The 19,637-nt window shown below is 38.0% G+C and overlaps 2 protein-coding genes across 7 annotated transcripts in view; one reads left to right on the forward strand and one right to left on the reverse strand.

The window, feature by feature from the left end:
- Alg14 (ALG14 UDP-N-acetylglucosaminyltransferase subunit) overlaps positions 1–13,559 on the reverse strand; it is a 134,433-nt gene extending 120,874 nt beyond the window's left edge. The window contains exons 1-2 of the mRNA XM_010639909.3: positions 13,360–13,559; positions 5,636–5,787 (exon numbers count right to left, since the gene is read on the reverse strand). Of these exons, the coding sequence (XP_010638211.1) occupies positions 5,636–5,787; positions 13,360–13,495 (288 nt within the window). The 5' untranslated portion in view covers positions 13,496–13,559. The remainder of the gene's footprint in view (positions 1–5,635; positions 5,788–13,359) is intronic.
- Tlcd4 (TLC domain containing 4) overlaps positions 12,250–19,637 on the forward strand; it is a 90,114-nt gene continuing 82,726 nt past the window's right edge. For 5 of the 6 annotated variants that reach the window (XM_010639902.3, XM_010639900.3, XM_033758136.1 and 2 more), the window contains exon 1: positions 16,886–17,103. The gene's annotated coding sequence lies outside the window, so the exon portion shown is untranslated. Of the gene's footprint in view, positions 12,272–16,885; positions 17,104–19,637 lie in introns of those variants that run through there. The other variant, XM_010639908.3, reaches the window with a different exon arrangement.

The following is a 19,637-nucleotide window of genomic DNA, read 5'->3' on the forward strand; positions in this document are numbered from 1 at the left end:
TACTCCTAAGTGAAATAAATAAGTCACACATGTGTAAATACCGAATAGTTTCCCTGGTGTGAATAATCTGCAACAATGCATAAGATCCTAATAAGATTACTGACATTTAGAAATGGGAAGAAAGGAGCTAAAGGTGTAGGGAAGGTGGGATGGGTAGGGGAAGAGTAAAAAGGGAAAAGAAAAAAATGTGAGAGAATGAAAAGATGAAAATAAAGTGTTTGTAGATGGGGAGGGGAGGAGGGGGTGAAGGGAGGGGAGAGGTAAGGGGAAAAAATGAGAATCAAGACTTGTCATGTAGAGGTACAAGATCGCAACAATAAATGTAACTGTACTGTATCCCTAAAATGTATCAATAAACTCAATTAAAGCTGAAAAAAAAAGAAAAAAAAAAGAATTAATTAATTGTGGCAAGGTAGTTCTTGATAAAATGGCTGTATAAAAGTAAACTGTATGCAACAATAAATGTAACTGTACTGTATCCCTAAAATGTATCAATGAACTCAATTAAAGCTGAAAAAAAAAGAAAAAAAAAAAGAATTAATTAATTGTGGCAAGGTAGTTCTTGATAAAATGGCTGTATAAAAGTCAACTGTATTTCTGTATACTATAACACCAGAAATGTCACTAAAGATTTATAATAATAGTAATAAAATATATCTAAAAATAAACAATAAAAGACCACAAGACTGAGGATATGCAAGATAAAAAGATAATTATAAAATATTAAAGCAAAATTTTAAGGGACAGGTACATAAAGGATAGATGTTTCAGGATAGGAAGATATGATCCTAGAGAGACAAGTTCTTTCCAAACTGATGTATTCAATATAATTCAAATAAAAATGCCAATGCTCTTAGTGAACTTGTCAAAGTTAATTTAAAAACCTATGTCAAATGGAAAGAGTTAAGTCTGGAGCAATAGCATATGCATGTAATCTCAACTACCCAGGAAGCTGAGGCAGGAGGATTTCAAATTTGAGGCCAGCCCGGGCAACTTAGCATGACCCCGTCTCAAAATAAAACAAAATAAAAAGGAGAGGGGAAATGCCTCTATGGTGGAGTACCCTGGGTTTATCCTTAGGAGGGGAGAACAATTAGGACACTTCTGAAAAATAAGGAGTTAGATATTAGCTCAGTATAGAGAAATGAACCAGGAAACAAAACAGCGAGCTAACATACAGACTTTTCTACACAAAGGAAGCTGATGTAACAGTGGTGACACTGAAAATCAGTGGGAGAAGACTGTTTAATAAATGGTACTGGGCTGAGATAGCTGTTTTAGCATACGGAAACTAGACCTCGTTCAAACATTGTACCAAAAAATCCATTTCAGACGTTTTAAATTCCAATATGGAAAAGAAAACCTAAAAACTCTGATCTTGAAGTCCTAGGGGAAGGTATAAATTTGGACCCCTAAAGGAAAATATAAACATCAAAAGGAAATATAAACATTAAATCTAAATTTGCTAATCATCATAAAACAAAGAATAAGCAGGAAAAAATATATATAGCTCTTGAGAGAGAGCTATATGTGTATGTATACATAGCTATGTAACTTATGACAAAGGACTGATATACAGAAGAGACAAATAGAAAAAGTAGAAGAAAACGGTCCTAAACTGAAGAAAGATCTAACTGTTCACTGAAATACAGAATGAAATAACAAATAAAATAAAGACAGGTAGACCTAAACTGGTTGAATTTAAATTTTTTTTCATTAAATTTACTGGTACATTTAAAGCAAAAAATACAGTTACATTCATCATTGGGATCTTGTACCTTTACATGAAATGTCTTGGTTCTTGCTTTTCCCCATACTCCTGTTCTCCCTTCACCCACTTCATCCTAAATTTAAATTCTAAGGAAGAAAATAAAACTGGCATGAAACATCTCTTCTGGAACACTTAACTGCTAGCAGAGAATGGGACAGTGCTGTATTTTCAGACTTCTGAGGAAAAAAAATGTGTCATTACAAATGGAATTGTACACCAAGCCAAAGAATGCTTGGGGTGTGTCACAACAAACATATTCTCAGATATGCAAAGACCCTGGAAACACAATGGACTTGTAACCTTTCTAGTAAAAAATATTCAAAGAAGTTCTTGAAGTACAAAGAAGTTTACGATGAACTCAACAGAAGACATGGTACACAAGAAACAGTGTGAATTAAGATTATATAATTACTGATGCCATCCTAAGATTTAATTACATTATATGTGCTGCTGAAGCAAGCACAAGATTTCATTATATTAAATAAAGATTCTTGAGATAGGTAATGAAAGTCTACTCTAAACTTTTTTCCTTTTTCTCATTTCTAATACTTCATTCTTCTCCCTCATTCTTTATTTTTCTGCCCCAAGAGTTTCTTTATTGTGATGTCTGATCCATGAATAAGGTTTTTTAGCTATGTTTAACCTGGTCATTACTAACTTGGAATTCTTAACTGTGATCACCTTTTTTTTTTTTTTTTTTTGGTACCAGGGATCGAACTGAGGATCTTGCACTTGTGAGGCAGGCAGTGGTACCACTGAGCTAAATCTCCAACCCTCTGTGATAATTATTTTGTTTTAATTTCTAAAAAAATCTTTGTTTTGAGATTGCTTCCTTTGTAGAACAGACTATCTTGTTAATTAATGGAATTATCTCCTTAACTTACAATGTAACATTTAAAAAGTTATTTTGTGAGCTGGGCATGGTGGTACACACTTGTAATCCCACCACTGGGAAGACTGAGTGGAGAGGACTAAGAGTTTGAGGCCATCCTGGGGTACAAAGCAAGTACATGACTAACCTAGGATGCATAGTGAGACCTTATCTTTAAAAAAAAGTTACTTTATGATCTTAATTTAACTATTTTGACAGGGGCCTTTTCCTTTGAACTTGTTGACTCTCCTGTCTAGTTATGTTTCATTTTCAGTTTATAAATGAAAGTCTATTTCATTTGTAGGTGTGGTAGCTCATGCCTGTAATCCCAGCACTCAGGAGGCTGAGGCAGGAGGATCTCTGTGAGTTTGAGACCAGCCTGGGATACATAGTGAGTTCCACGTCAGTCTCAACCACATAGTGAGACCCTGTCTCAAAAAACCAAACAAACAAACAAAAAAGAAAGTCTAGTGCCATCTGATATAATTTTCTGTAATGATAAAAAGGTTCTATTCTATAATGTTCAATATGGTAGCTACTAGACACATGTGGCTGCTGAGCATCAGAAATGTTACCATGACTGACAGTACTAATTTTAAGTTGCAATTAATTTCAATTGAAATATAAATAGCTACACGTGGCTGGTAGCTACTACACCGAAGAGTGGTCTAGATTGTTCAGTATTCTTAGCTCCTATGGACTACTTCCCCAGCAAATGCATGGATCACTAATGACTTCTTCAGTTAAGATTTCCTTCTCCAGCTCTATGGAAGGTACAAAAAAGGGTTGACCGCTATGGTTGCCAAGTTCCCTGAGCTGTAGTGTAGAAAAAGACCAGTAGGTGGACTCCTCCCTTTAGGAGGGCTTGATGAGAAATGAGAAGATATCTATCTACCTTTGTTCTTTTCATCAACACCCAGCCATAACGCATAGACTGTGGAGACTCAGAAGTGGCAGGCAGAGAGGGCAGCAGGCGTAAGCACGCCACCATCGCTAACAGTGTGCTCGTTCTTGCCGCATGCTCCATGCACCCCAGCACTGAGGGAGGCGCAGGCAGAATGATCACAAGTTTGAGTACCACCTGAGCAACTTAATGAGACCTGGTGACCTAGGGAGACCCTGTCTCAACATAAAAAAGGGCTCAGCATGAAGGCCCTGGGCTTCAATCCCCAGTAAGAAAGGAAGGAAGGGGGAAAGAGGAAGAGAGGGTGGGGAGGGAGGGAGGGGATGAATGAGGAGGGGAGGGGAGGGGTTAAAAGATGCTAGACACAGAGAAGACCACGTGACGATGCAGGCAGAAATCGGAGTGATGTATCTGCAAGGTGAGACAGGGCAAGGATTGCTGGCAACCAGCAGATGCTGGAAGAGACAAGGAAGAATTCTCTAGAGCCTGCCAAGGAAATGTGACCCCTGACACCCTGATTTCAGATTTCTAGCCTCCAGAATTGTAGATAATACATGTCCATGGTTTTAAACTACCCAGTTTATGGTATTTTACTAGAGCAACCCTGAGAAATTAATGCACTATTGATCCCTAAAACAGAAAGGAAGCTTTTGGTTAAGTTCTCAGAAAAAAAGACCATATATCTTTCTATAGCTGGACGATACCATGCAGATTCATATTCCGATCTTGTTTGACATGGATTTTCTAAGAACACATTTTAATGGCGTGAGAGCCAGCAATCATGTTAACAACTAAAAATCAACGCAAAAAAGTTAAATAGAAGTGTGGGCAGGATGGCAGGGGGAATGAAGGGGAGCCAGGGAGGGACTGTATTAGCGGATCCTTTTTTCCAAGTGTGCCAAGTGTGTCAACTTGACTGGATCAAAAGACTCACAGCTGAGTGTGCTACAAGGAGGCGGGGAGCTGGAGGCCCTAGGTCGCAGGGGCGTGCCCCTGGACCTTAGATCTCCCTCTGGGTCCTGCTTCCCGCCACCACGCCCTTCCACAGTGATGTTTCTGCTGCGGAGCCAGCTGACCGTGGACTGAAAACTTCAGAAATATGAGCCAAATAAACCATTTCCTTCTTTAAACTGTATATGTTAAGCATTGTTTTCCAATGAGAAGACTGACCAATACACCAAGGCAGAGAAGAACCACTAAACCAGGGCCAACAAACGGAGCGGGCCTCTGGCACCACTGAAAGCAGGACTCTCCACCTGGTCTCTCCTAAGTAGAAGCTCCACTCTTCTCTATCTCCATCCTCCTAAGCAGTACCTCCGTTCTTCTGTCTTCTATCTACGGACTGTCTACCTACCCGGTGAAAACATGACTGCTAGCAGCCCCTAAGTTTTATCTTTTACAGAGCTTGCCCCTGAACAGAGAAGGATTACATTCTCTGGGTCCTGAAGTCCAAAAGGCCCAGCAAAGCCTCTGCTGGGCCTACAGTGGGTAAGCCCTCCACCCTGAAATACTCAACGCAGCCCTGTGCATGGGAAAATCCCAGGGAAAAAGGTGGATGGCAACAACGTACATAAGGAACAGCTCTAAGTTCCCTTATCGATAAAGAAATAATTTTGGTTTTCAACTCCAAATATTGACTAAAATGCTAAAGTGAAGTGAGCAACTAGAGGTTAGAGAAATACTTCTAAAGGCAGATACAAATATAATTTGGAAAGTAAGATACAGTCATAGATAAAACAAATTATCAGTAATTATAATATATTGATAAAGAACTTTAATGAAGAGGCAATAAGCGTTACATACTGATTGCGTTAGGTATATAACTATAAATAAAAACAATTTTCACAGCTGGAATTCAATGAAAAACTGCTTTCTTCAAACCAATAAAAGAGAATGCAAGAAATTAGGAAACCACTTTATAATTTGCAAATTTATTTTAAGGAAATTCATTATTTTCCATTAGAAAAAAAATCACTAGTAAACACTTGACTGCCTATTATGGGTACAGCACTGAAGTGAGATGAAATTACTTCCAGAGACAAACTCAATGTAAAACTGGTAACTTTTAGAAATAGAAATGACCACTTACCATGGTACCAGGGTCTCTATCAGCTCGATTTCGTTCAAAAGAATTAATTTTATTGGCACTCATTTTATCAGTGTCAGCAATGACATAATGTCTAGGTGAGTAGGCGCTGGACAAGCTCCCAAGTAGCCTCAGGATCTCTGTGGTGTGCCCACCTGGAAAAAAGATTGGAAGGTCTAAGACTAAGAAATCCGAAACAAACAAACACACCCATCTGACCATGTTATAGCAATGCCATATTTTTGAGGTGGAAGAACCACCAATACTAAAAATCTCTCAAAAGACACAAGATTATTTGAAAACAATAGGGAGATAGATCTTTTACAAAAGGGCTGGGAGGCTGGGGATTTAGCTCAGCAGTTCCACCGCCTGGCTCACAAGTACAAGGACCTGAATTTGATCCCTGGTACCCCCACAAATAAATAAATAAACAAAAGGGATGGGAACCAAAAGATGGAAGAAAATGGGAGAGAGGAGACAGGAAGGGAAAGAAAAAGAATTAAAATGTGTTATATACACATACTAATTCTCTATGATGAATGTAATCATTATGTACTGCAAATATGTACTAGTAAAAAATAAAAATTGAACAAATAATCTAGGCCCTTGTATAAATACTACTTTTATATGAGGAAAATATAAAAAACATATAAAAATAAAATTGTCACTAGCAAGTAGTATAAAACAAAATTCTTGTAATCACGAAGACTGCTAGGCAGAAATCCAAAGGCTCATCAATACCTATTTCGAGAATAAACACACCAATAAGATGGAAAACACAGAAGAAATGGACAGATTCCTAGATACATATGAATTACCAAAGTTGAATGAAGAAGACCTAAAAATTCCAAACAACCGAGTATCAATAGAAGAAATTGAAAATGTAATTAAAAATTTACCAACTAAGAAAAGCCTAGGCCGTGAAGGTTTCACAGCTGAATTCTATGACATTTAGAGAAGAACTATTGCCATTACTGTTTAAACTCTTCAATGAAGTTGAAAGGGAAGCAAAATTCCCAGATTCATTCCTGGAAGCAAGTATCACCTTGATCCCAGAAGCAGAGAAAGACCCAACCAAAAAAGAGAACTATAGGCCAATCTCAATAATGAAGATAGATGCAAAAATCCTTAATAAGATACTGGCAAATACAATGCAGAAGATCATCAAGAAGATTATATACCCTAACCAAGGGGCATTCATCGCAGGGATGCAGGGATGGTTCAACATGCGCAAATCAATAAATGTAATACACTATATTAATAGAGCCATATGATCATCTCAATACAGAAAAAGTGTTCAACAAAATCTAACATGCATTCATGATAAAAAGCCTACAAAAAATTGGAATAGATGGTCTTTACCTCAACCTGATAAAAACCATCTATGAAAAACCAACAGTCAATAGCATACTGAATGGTCAAAAACTGAAATCCTTCACACTAAAAGCAAGGATACAGACTATCACCATTCAATATACTTTAGGAAACATTAGCCACAGCAATTAGACAAGAGAAAGAAATTAAAGGAATAAAGAGAGGAAATGAAGAAGTCAAATTGTCATTATTTGCAAACATGACACTCTATATAGAAGACCCCAAGAACTCCACCAAAAGTCTTCTACACTTAATAACCAAATTCAGTAGAGCATCTGGACACAAGGTCAACACACAAAAATCAATAGCTTTCCTGTACATGAACAAAAGACTCACTGAAAAAGGAACTGGAGAAACAATTCCCTTTACAATAGCATCCAAAAAAATGAAATACCTAGGAATCAACCTAACAAAATAAATCAAAGACCTCTACTCTGAAAACTATAGCACCCTGAAAAAAGAGATCAAAGAGGATATCAGAAAATGGAAAGACATCCTTGCTCCTGGGTAGGAAGAACCAATGTAGTGAAAATGGCCACACTTTCAAAACTGCTATACAGATTCAGTGCAATCCCAATTTAAATTCCAGCAACATACTTCACAGACCTTGAGAAAACAATCCAAAAATTCATTTGGTATAAGAAGAGACCTAAAATAGCAAAAGCAATTCTAGGCAACAAAGATAGGAAAATGGATATCAAAATCCTTAACCTGAAACTATACCACCAAGATAGTATGATAAAAACAGTATGGTACTGTCAAAGAAACAGACCCAAGGACCAGTGAAGCAGATTCGAAGACGCAGAAACAACTACAGACAAACTCATCCACCGCATCTTGGAGGAAAGATAGTCTCTTTAATAAATGGTGCTGGAAAAATTGGGTTTCAACTTGCCAAAGATAAAAACTAGACCTATATATCTCACCATGCACTAAACTAAAACTGAAATGGATTAAAGATCTAAATATTAAAACAGAAATACTAAACCGGCTACAAGAGAGGTTAGGTAGAACTCTTGAAGATACTGGTGTAGGAAAAGATTTCATGAACAAAACCTCAGTTGCACATAAGTTAGGGCAAACAATCAACAAGTGGAATCTCTTCTTAGTAAAAAGCTTCTGCACAGCAAGAAAATCCACCAACAGTGTGAAGAGACAACCCACAATGTGGGAAACATTTTTACCAGCTGTTCCTCAGACAAAATTCTACTATCTGGAATACATAAAGAATTTTAAAAATTCAGACTTCCCAATTAAAGACCCAATCTAAAAATGGGCATCTGAAATGAACAGACATTTCTCAGACAAAGAAGTCGAATAGCAAATAAACATATGAAAAAATGTTCAACATCACTGCTCATTCAAGAGATGCAAATGAAAACCATGCTGAGACTTCACCTCACCCCAGAAAGAATGGCTGCTATGAAAAATCCACCAATAACAAACGCTGGCAGGGATGTGGGGAAAAAGGAAGCGTTCTCCACTGCTGGTGGGAGTGTAGACTGGTGCAACCACTGTGGAAATCAGTATGGAGATTCCTCAAAGAACTAGGACTAGAGGTCCCATTTGACCCAGCTATTCCCCTCCTGGTTATCTTCCCCAAAGAATTAAAAGAATTGCCGGGTGTGGAGGTGCACGCCTGTAATCCCAGCACACGGGAAGCTGAGGCAGGAGGATCACTGTGAGTTTGAGACCAGCTTGGGCTACATAGTGAGTTTCAGGTCAGTCTCAACTACATAGTGAGACCCTGTCTCAAAAAACCAAAAAAAAAAACAAAACAAACAAACAAAAAAGAATTAAAAGAATCATACCACAGCAATACATGTGTACCCATATCCACAGTGGCACAGTTTGTAATAGCTAAAACATGGTAACAGCCCAATTGCCCATCAACTGGAGACTGGATGAAGAAAATATGTATTTTTATAAAATGGAATATGACTCAGCCATAAAGAATAAGAAATTAGAAGACCAGGGATATAGCTCAGTGGTTCCGCTGCCTGCCTCACAAGTGTATGGTCCTGAGTATGATCCTTTGTACAAAAAAAAAAAAAAGAACGAGAAATTAGAGGCATTTATAGCTACATGATGCACATTGAGGTGATATACTTGTGAAATAAATAGGACACGTGTAAACACCAATACTTTCTCTGTTGTGAGAAACTGAAAGTGTAAATAAGGATAAAATGTATAATAGATAATACAAAATAGGAAGAAAAGGTGCAAAGGGGAAGGGGAAGTTGAAGGGGCAGGGGAAAGGAAAGAGGTGAATGGAATTAATATGAGAAAATGAAAAAAATTGAGTCTTTGTAAATAGAGAGGTTGAAGGGAGGGAAGGGGGAACAATGAGATTCAAGATATATTATGTAAAGATAAAAATCTCCAATGATGAATGTCATTATATTGTATACCTAGGGCCAGGGGTTTAGCTCAGTGGTTCTGCTGCCTGCCACAAAAGCTCAAGGTACTGAGTTCAATCCCCGGTACCAAAAAGAAAAAGAATGGGAATAAACCTATTTTAACTTCATTTCAGAAAACTCCGTGCTTCAGCCAGATTGACATCTTCAACATTCTCTATCCATCCTATTTGTTAATTCTTCTTGCCTTTGGTCATGTTGTTCCCTCTACCTAGAAAGCTTCCCCTACTCTCCTCCTTTATCGTTCCAAGAAAGAGCTTTGAATATACCATGAACACGTAGAAAGATAAGCAAACAAATCAAGTATATGTTCCCTCTTAATACATTTTTTACTAGGAAGAATTTATTACTAAGAATTTACTATTAAAGAATTTAGTAGAAAGAAAGGAAGAATCTTTTTTCAGGTTCTACAAGGAATTATATAAAGAAAGGTGGCACAGATTTAGTGTAAATTTCAGAAATTAGAATCACATTAACTTCATACAATTTTTAAGAAGCAAGAGATATTTGACTGGGGCATGTAATTTACACATCTGGTTTATACTCATTTTAGTATGTCTATTTTTAGCCTTGAAAGTGTTATGGTTTGCAAAGCAGGTACTTGTTTTCACAGCTAGAACAATTAAGGATAAAACCTAATAACTAAACATCTTTCACTGCAATGAAAACATTATACTTGCTTTAACAGTCTTTTTTTCTTTTCTTTTTAAAGAAAACACTCATAGAATATACTCACTGAAAAGTTAACGCTGTAACTGAATAAAGTCATAAAAATGATGGACTCTTTTAGATGTACTCTATTAAGATAAATTTGGGGGGAATAAAATCATCTCAGTTCTACCTTAAAATATACCCACCATCCATTCACCATCTTTTTTGCTACTGTCTTCTTCCAAGCCACTGTCATCTTTCACACAGATTATGAGCAGAGCTTCCTAGTCTATCCCCGCTACTTCTCCTTTATGCTATTCTTAACAGTATCCAGTATGATCCTATTAAGAGTTGATCACATTATTTCAGCTCAAAATTCTTCACTGGCTTTGTGTCTCACATAAAATAAAAGGCTCTTTGTAATCTGACCCTGACCTCTGCTCCAGTCCTCTCTAGCCTTCCTGCTGTTATCCGTTATCTTCCCAGGAGTCTTTTAAAAAATGCAACCCTTCCTCCCATGTCATAGTATTTATCACCATATAATATACTATGTAGTCTAGTTCTTTTGCCTTTTTTATCTCCACATCCCTAACCCACTACAAGGCAAGCACCATAAGGGTAGGGATTTTTGTTTACTCTATTACTGCTGTTACCTTCCAGACCTAGAAAATAGTAAAGCCCTCATATTGTTGAATGAAGTGAGTTTGATATTAAATCCAAAGTTTGCCTAAGGAGATAAACTGTATATCAAAGAAAAATAGTAATTTTAATATATGTTTTCTGAATGTAGTTGGTCATAATAATATTTTATGGTAACTAAAGACTGAATGTTGCTTGGTCTTCAGGGTAAGCATTGAAAATGCTTTCTCCTTCCTCCCAAGTTTTGGGCATGTACTACTGAAGTGTTTGATTCTAAGTCATTCTTTGACCCACATGACCCACATGACCCCTCCCTACCTTGAAAGTTCTGAATGAAGAAGTATACCATTTGCCCAAACAATGTTCAATCTAATTTTAGTTTCTAGATCACCAATCTAGTATTTTTTTTCCCCAGTACCGGATATTGAACTCAGGATCTTGTGCTTGCCAGGCAGGCATGGTGCTGCTGAGCTACATCCCCAGCCACTCCACCAATCTAATATTAACCATAAGAACAACTTTAACATTAATCTGTTTGCTCAAGTCAGAAACATCATCCTTGAGCCTTCTCATCTCCAATTTAGGTAAAACAGTGCCCTTCCTGAAGACTGCATAGCCATAGCAGAGTTGTACTTTTTAAACAATAATTATAAAACTTTAGCATTGATTGTGGCAAGTACCATTTTGTCTTGTCTTGTTAGTTTTTCTAGATTATCTATTTATTTCATTCACTGGTGTTTGCATACTTTATATAGTGCTTTGTACATCGTCAGCTCTCTCTGGCAAGTAGTATCAGTCAATTTTGTTGTTTCCAGAGTTTAACTTACTGCCCGGCCTCTCCTACAGCTCAAAATATGTTAAGTGAATAAACTAATGATTTATACTTGACCGGAAGTGTGGTACACTTGCTCATACTATAAATATTATTCCATATGAATGCAATCTCTTGGTATTTCTAAATACACACACGGGGTGTGTGTGTGTGTGTGTGTGTGTGTGTGTGTGTGTGTGTGTGTGTGTGTGTGTGTGTGTGTGTGTGCGTGCTTGTGTAGTCATTCAACACCGTGAGAGTCTGGTCAACAGTGGACATGATCTATGACAGTGCTCCCATGAGATTGTAAGAGCTGAAAAATTCCTGATGCCTAGTGACATCATGGTTGTCATAACTTAGTAACCCAAGGCAATACTCACATAAATAAACCTACTGTTTGCTACACATCACATAAAAGTATAGCACATACAATTATGTACAGTATTACATAATACTTGATAATGACAGTGAATGACCATGGTACTGGTTTGTATCTTTACTGTGTACTTTATTGTTATTTTAGAGTATATACCTTCTTATTAAAAAAAAATTCTTGTAAAACAGCATGCCCTGTATTGGTAGCAGCAACTTCATACATCTCATTTTTATCTCTTAATTGCATCATTTTCTGTTGTCCTTGATTTAATCTTTTGATGTTTTGTTCACATGGCTCCAGGAATAAACTAAACAATATACATGTTTACCAGAGATCCTCAGTGTGCAGTATGCTAGATCACCGAGGATTGTGTAAGTACGCTGTTCACACAAAGATGTATTTCTTAAACGTTAAGTCCTTCATGGCCATATTTAATCTATGTCAAAATAGTCCATTTGAAATTCTGAGTGACTAAAGAACGAGAAACTAGAGACATTTATAGCTAAGTAGTTGAACATTGAGGACATACTCTTCAGTGAAATAAATAGGATGCACATGTGTAAATACCAAATAGTTTCTCCGGTATGAGAAACTAAAAGTGCAAATAAGGATTAAAATGTATAATATATAATGTGAAAGAGGAAGAAAAGTTGCAAAGGAGTAGAGGAAGTGGGAGGGGTGGGGAAAGGAAAGAAGGGAAAAGAAAAAATGGAAACAAAGTCTCTAAATAGGGACAGGTGGAGAGGTAGAATAAAGGGCAGAGGAATGGGGAAAAACAAAGAACAAAGATACATCATGTAAAGGTACAAGTTTCCAATGATCAATGTAAATGTATTGTATACCTAAAATGTGCCAATAAAAGAATTTATGGAAAAAAAAATTCTAAGTACCCTCAGCGGCTGGTGGATTGAGACTTGTTTAGATGATAGGACAGTTGGTCGGTCATACCTTGCTCCTTGCTGTTGTCCTACGGTATTGTTTTTATCCTCGTAGGTAATGTTTTATCTATAGGTAATGTTTCAGTCCTTGCAGACTTTGTACATTCATAGATGTGACATTCTACTTTGCCTCGTTTATCATGTAATATTGCGTTTCCTAAACTAAGTACAAAAGGCTTCTCAGACTAATAACGCACAACAGCCAAACATGAAACCAAATGTCAGAATCAAAAGGCTTCAGCGTTCTCTGTTCACTAATTATTTGTTAGAAAGCTACACCCTACAGAAAGGCTTAATTACATACGAATGCAAATTACTTGTCATTAAAAGGCGCCTAGGCCGCGTCAGCAAACCAGCCCTTCTCCCTCGCTGGGCTGACCGGCTCCAGTAACGCAAACAAACTACAAATCTCAGCATGCAATGCGCCAAGAAGGGCTAAGGAGATCAGAAAGAGCGTCGCGGTGTACTCTGGGGTTTGTAGTGACCCACCCAAACTCGACAGTCACCTCACTGATACTTACCGGACCCAGCCACTACCAAAAGACTGAGAGACTCCCGGGGCGTAACATCGTGGGACCGAAACACTATCCATAGTCTTAGGACTAGAACGACCGCCACCGCTGCCGCAACCGCAGCTAGAATAAGGACACATACCATGTGAAAGAATGGCGCGTGCGCACTATTCCGAGCCTAGCGGTCACACTTAGCAGGTACGGGTACGGAGAAGACTCAAAAGTACAGCGACACGTCTCTCGGTGGGCGGGGCTTACTAGAAACTGGGTGGGGTTAAGGACCCAAGGCGCAGCTGGGCGTCTTTGAACGTTTGTGGCTTCCCCTTTGGGTTTTGCCCGGCTGCCACCCAGGCATAAAATGAAATCTGGAAAGCTACAAACGCTGGATAGTTTGATTTTCGCTAGTGATGAGATCCCGAAAAGCCCGAAGCTCACAAGTTAGGAGGTGTTCCAGCTCTACCTACCAACTTTGGCCTGAGACCAAGGCAAAAACATCGCTTTTTTCCTTCTTCTCCCCTTCTATCTCTCCCCCGTCCCTTTCTTCTCCCTCCCTTCCCGTCTCCCTCCTCCTACCCACTCTTAACGCCTTTCCTCATTCCCTAACCCTGTCCTGCAGAGACAATACTGAACATGAAGATTTTAGGGCCCTTAGGTAAACCTGTTTTTTCCCATCGCTCATGTTTCTTAGGTGTTTTCACAGACCTCACTCAGTGTGAGGCAAGTAATTGAGCATGATCGTCTCAGGTTATACCACGTTCCTGAGAGTATTTGAGGTTGGATCTTCATGGGCTCGGCCAAAAATAATGATCTGCCAACATCTCTTCCAATCCGTTTTACATATTTTAATGTGTACTTTATTAATATTACAGTAACGTAAAAAATATTAGAGAAGTCCCTATATCCCATGCAAACTTGCCTTTGGACCCCCATAAACTTAGAGGTTAGATATACCCATGATGACTGCGCATGTCCAGAAAGGTGCAACAACTTGCTCAAGTAGAACAGTGCCGTCAGATAAACCATTAGAGACCAGAAATCCTAACACCTGCATTGTAGGAGTAGTATGTCGTGTATTCCTTTGCTAAATTCAGACTTGCCTGATGGTCATATTTACCTGGATCCTAAAATATGTTATTGAAAGTGTCGACTGCTAGAGGCCTCAGGGAGCTACTAAATCAGAATCTCAGAAAAGGTGCCTGGATCAGCTTATTAAAACAGTGAATCAATTCTTGAATCAGTAGGCAAGTTTGGGGAGCTTCATAGATATATCCTTTTCTGGCTCATAGATGTCCAGACACTTTATGTGCACAATCCCTCTGAACCCTAAATCCTCAAAATAAGGTCATTAAAGTGATATTAGTCCACTCTTTATAAAGAAATAAATCCCATAGAAATTAAATGTTTTGCTTAAGTTTACTTAGTGAATAAGCAGAGGAGAAAGTTCATATTGTGGACTTAGAAACAGTATTTCTCAAATTTTTATGAAATCAAAGTCCCCTGGATTTACAAATGCATAGTTGAAAGTTCAGAGGTAGAGCTGTGGTATAAGTCAAAAAATAACTGAAGAATATTGCAGTGTATTTTCTTTTATCTGTTGTCTTGGTATTCCAAGGAATGATTCTAACCTAAGACTTTCTCCCCCAGTACTTAAAAGATGTTAGTTGTCCCAGGTAGTTGCATCCACAGTAAGTAGTTTCCAAAGCCAAAAAGGAAGTTATTTTTCTCACGGAGTTTTTTTAAGGATAAGAAAACCTTTGCCAGAATTCCTCACAGTTGACTTTCACTCCTTTAGGCTGTTTTTACATCACTTTCCCATGCATAAAACAAAAGAGACCCCCAAACGGGTGGTAGTAGATATGGAAGGTGATACATAATTGTGCAATAATATATGATCATTGGGTGGAGGGTGGGCACTGAACAAAATGGGCATTTCTTTGGAGAGGAGGAATCTGAAGGAGGGAGGGCTGTGAAACAGGCAGGCAATACCAGTAACATCTGTATTGCTGGGAAGGTGAAGGATGATGTGTCTTTGTAAACTGATGCTTCCAATGTAGATACCAGGCATATAATTATTATTTGGGTCTAGGCGCCAACATCCATAATAAGGAAGACAATACTGACAGTATACCTTTCTACCTCACATTACTCCATCTTCTAACTACTATAATTACCTTTTATGTATAGGAAAAAATCAGTTTGGCCACATTTGGCAAGCAGCTGGAATGAATGGGGAAATTGAACATTTGGGAAGTTAGTGCAGAGAATCAAAGATAGTGTAGTAGCAGACATTGTTTGGAGTTAAGGTTGAGTTATCCTGCATGAATGAGAAAGAAAAACTTCACAGTTTTCATGTCAAGGAAGTTGAGGACTGCAGGGAGGAGACAAGTAGCAGGCAGGAACAGGAACAAAGTTAAAAATTCATGAGGAAAAATGTCAGTTGGGTGGCCTGAGTCCTGAGCTCTCACAGAATGTGTAATCAAGCAGTTAGGAAGGTGCAATGCTAAGTGAGGACCACTCATGATGCTGAAGTTCCTGAGTGGCAGAGAAGAAGATAAAAGAGCTAAAGCTAAAGTCTTTAAAGACTAAGAGTTTAGAAGACGATAGCAGCCAAGAGGAGCACTGAATTGAGAAGGAAATCTTTCCCTTGTTTAACCAGATTTATTCTCCATCCTCTCTACCCCTCACAGTGCCACGTCAGCTCAAATCAACAGGTTCCCACTAAATCAACAGGTTTCCTTGCTGTCTGCTTAATGGGGATCTTTAGCAGAAAATCAGATGGAGAGAAGGTTGTGTACTGGAACTGAAGGTCTCTGCTCTTTTTATGACTGTCTCTCTACACATCTCTCTGCCCTAGGTCACCGCCCTGGCTTCTTCTACTCCTTCTAGTCCATGGATGGTACCAGTTCCACTGCTACAAGCTCTGGGTTACTGCTCTCACACCTTTGTAAATAATCTCTACATTTAATCATCTGGAAATAAACCTAATCCAAGTGTACCATCAGTATCCTTCTAGAGGACACTGAATGATACAATTACACAACAAGAATTTCAAAGGAAGTGGAGTTTTTGAAAGAAGGAAGAGAGATGTGGAAGCTGTAACAGAGAGCAAGATGGCTCCCCTCACACTTCCTTGTGAACTGTGAGAAACAAACAGCCTCCATGCAAGAGATATACTTGGGAAGCATGGGAGAGCTGAGCTAGGCTTAAGTGGGAAAGTAGAGAAGACAGAGGTAAAGGAAAATTTGCAGGTTACATGTCAGGAGATGCAAAGGACGCAGTGAAGGGGTTTGAAATGTGATGAGGAATGGGAGTTGAGTCAAATTGGGGGACGTACAAAGAACTATTGAGATAAGAGTCAGGACCATAATGGATGATCTGGGAGGCTACTGAGGATTGAAGCAAATAGGGATGTTACCAGGCTCTCACATTATTTTAGTTCAGATCCATAGTGCCCAGTATGTGCTCTACACTAGGCAAGGCATTGGGGGTACAGTGTGATAAAGTAGTAACAGCACCCAAGCAGTGACTTAACAATGAGTCTGACTGTGTGAGGCACAGGCCTCTAGATAGGCCTCCTAGAAAGAAGCCATCCAGCCCATGGGCTGCCAGGGATCTTGACATCTGGGCCCCTTCCCATCAGAGTTCAACTGTCAGTCCTAATAAAGATAGAAAAGTATGACTAAAGAAGACTGAAGCTTTTCTGCAAGAACCAGGAAGGCCATTTTGGTCAATATTGTGCCCGCCCATGACAAGGTAGGATAAAGCTCGGAGGTCCTAGTCTTGGTCGGACACAGAACTGGGAGCGTGTAACCACCAGGACCAATGGTCATACACCTTACCTTTAAAGATTTCTGGGATGTTTGGAAGGTTTGGTGACAGAAATTGTACCAATACAACTGAAATAATCTTTGTTATAGCCAAGATATTTTCTTGTGACTGTTTGAGTCACAAACTTTGCTGGATAAAGCCACTGCCCTGGGCCTCCTTGTATGCTAACCCTTGAAGCTAAGGTAAATATTTAATATTTCTAGTAGCTGGCATTCGTTGTGTGCTTACTATATGCCAAGAACTTAGAACATGAATCAACCAATTCTTGTAACAGGCAGTAAGATAGACACTATTATAATTCTCATTTTATAAATGAGGACATTTAGGTATAAAAGAGATGATGCCATTTGTTCTGGGTCACAAAGCCAGGGATTGGTAGAATCAGGACTCAATCCTACTCAGATTCTATTGTCTACAATTTTATCATCTATAGTATTATTAAAACTACTTGTTGCATATTTACACCAGCTATTGTGCTATATATTAAAGCACTATAGAAATATGGTATTATTTACCATGTCTCACTTTTCATTTATAAAATTAAATAGGAGAAATATTTTAAAGAACTTTTCAAGCATTCCAAAAAAGAATTATTTTTTTCTATTTTTCCAATATACTAAAAAATATACTATAGTTCTGTATTATATTTGTATAAAAACCTTGATTCAAACCTTATTTAAGGTAAATTTATAGTTAAATTATTAAGATACCATAATTTTATTCTTTGTTACTTTATGTTCATTTATGTCAAATGTACACCCAAAATGTCTTATGAGTTCAAAATGTAACAAGGCATTAAAACCTTAATTAAAAATACATTCCCATGCTTTGCTAGCATGTGCAAGGCCCTAGGTTTGATCTTCAAAACTGCAAAGAAAAAAAAAAAATCCCAGACTATAATGGGAAGCATCATACCATGTACACTATTTATTAATGACAATCACAAGAATAGCTTTAGTTTTCAAAGTTACCAGATGAAGTAAGAAACAGTATTTCTGTACTAACTGCTGCTTGTCTCTGCAAGACACTGAATTAATTTCCTCATCATCTCAAACCTCATTTCCCCTCAAAGCCTCCACCTGGCATCTACATTGCTTTTTACTTTTCTCTTTGTATATACTGCCTTATCTCTCTGTATCTTAAATTCTTTTTGGCTGCTGCCAAGGTTTTTGTCCATCATAGAAACTCACATATTGTGTCTTCACTTTTATTTGGCTATTTGTTATTCCTCAACTTTACATAAGGAAAAACCATAGCGAACCTTCTGTGCAATTCGTATATATAATAATACACACTACCTGCCATTTAGTAAGCATGTGCATAGTTTCTTAACTACTTCTAACAACCATTTTAGGAATTTAAGTACTATCGTTATGCCTGTTTTATAGGTGAGGAAGGAGATTTTACCATGCTAAATTCATACTGCTGGTTCTTTGATTTGACTTCCTGTGGATTTGTTGTAGCCATCTAGTGGCTTCAAAATATAGTGATACTAGAAGAAGATACTTAATGCAAAAAACTTTTACAGAAAGAAAAAAGGGTTGAAAACAGGACATTTACAAATGTACTACTTTAGTGATATTTCCCTTGGAAGCTGTATAAATAATAATGGGTATACCTCACAATACAGGTAAGACAGCTCTTGCTGTGCCCTAAAATTAACCTGATTTCTTTTTAGCATATCCATGACATATTTAACATCCTGTTCACCAGTATCAGGTACCATATTTATTGCGAATTCCTTCTCAATTTGTTAAGCAGGCTTTTAAATTTACAGGCAGGTTCTTTAAAAAATATAAATCTTAAGTGATTCAGTTATTTCCCAAAGTTAAGATTCTCTTCTTCTCCACACCAGTACTCAAGTGGGCTATTTGCTGATTTTGTGTTGAATAAATTAAAAGACAACATAAACAAACCTGGAAAAGCTTTCAACACTTTATAATGTTTGCTTATAGAACTGTGAAACAAGAATGTCTTGATTTAAATTTTAGAAGAATCTCCAAATTTCTCTTTCCTCCATCTCAAAATTTCCCCATCCTCAATCTTGAATCACTGACTCTCACTGTGCCTTTACTCTTACCTTGTAAAACAAGCTGAACTCTTTCCCATTAAAAAATAGAAGCAAAATCAATAAAATGCTTCCTTTATCTGTCTGACTCAGCATAACTCCTTTAAACTACACAGCCTAACCACAATAAAATAGCCCTGCAGTTTTTAACCACACCTTTTCTCCTCTAACTAGGGAGCTTTTCTACTGCCAAGTCTATTTTTAATATACTGGACTATGTCATGGAACTGAGCACAGAGCAAAATTATATTCCAGATGTTGAGAAGTGGTCATCCTTCACGGTTTTTCAGTTATCCCTCTAAAATGACTGACAAACCACCCAAGAGAGGGACCTTCCAGGTTTAGGCATCATAAATAGAGCATTCAACTTTATCCCTCCCCTCCATACCTC

This window comes from Fukomys damarensis, unplaced genomic scaffold (genome assembly GCF_012274545.1).
Source record: "Fukomys damarensis isolate Sample0158 unplaced genomic scaffold, DMR_v1.0_HiC HiC_scaffold_33, whole genome shotgun sequence".
In the NCBI taxonomy this organism is placed as follows: domain Eukaryota; kingdom Metazoa; phylum Chordata; class Mammalia; order Rodentia; family Bathyergidae; genus Fukomys; species Fukomys damarensis.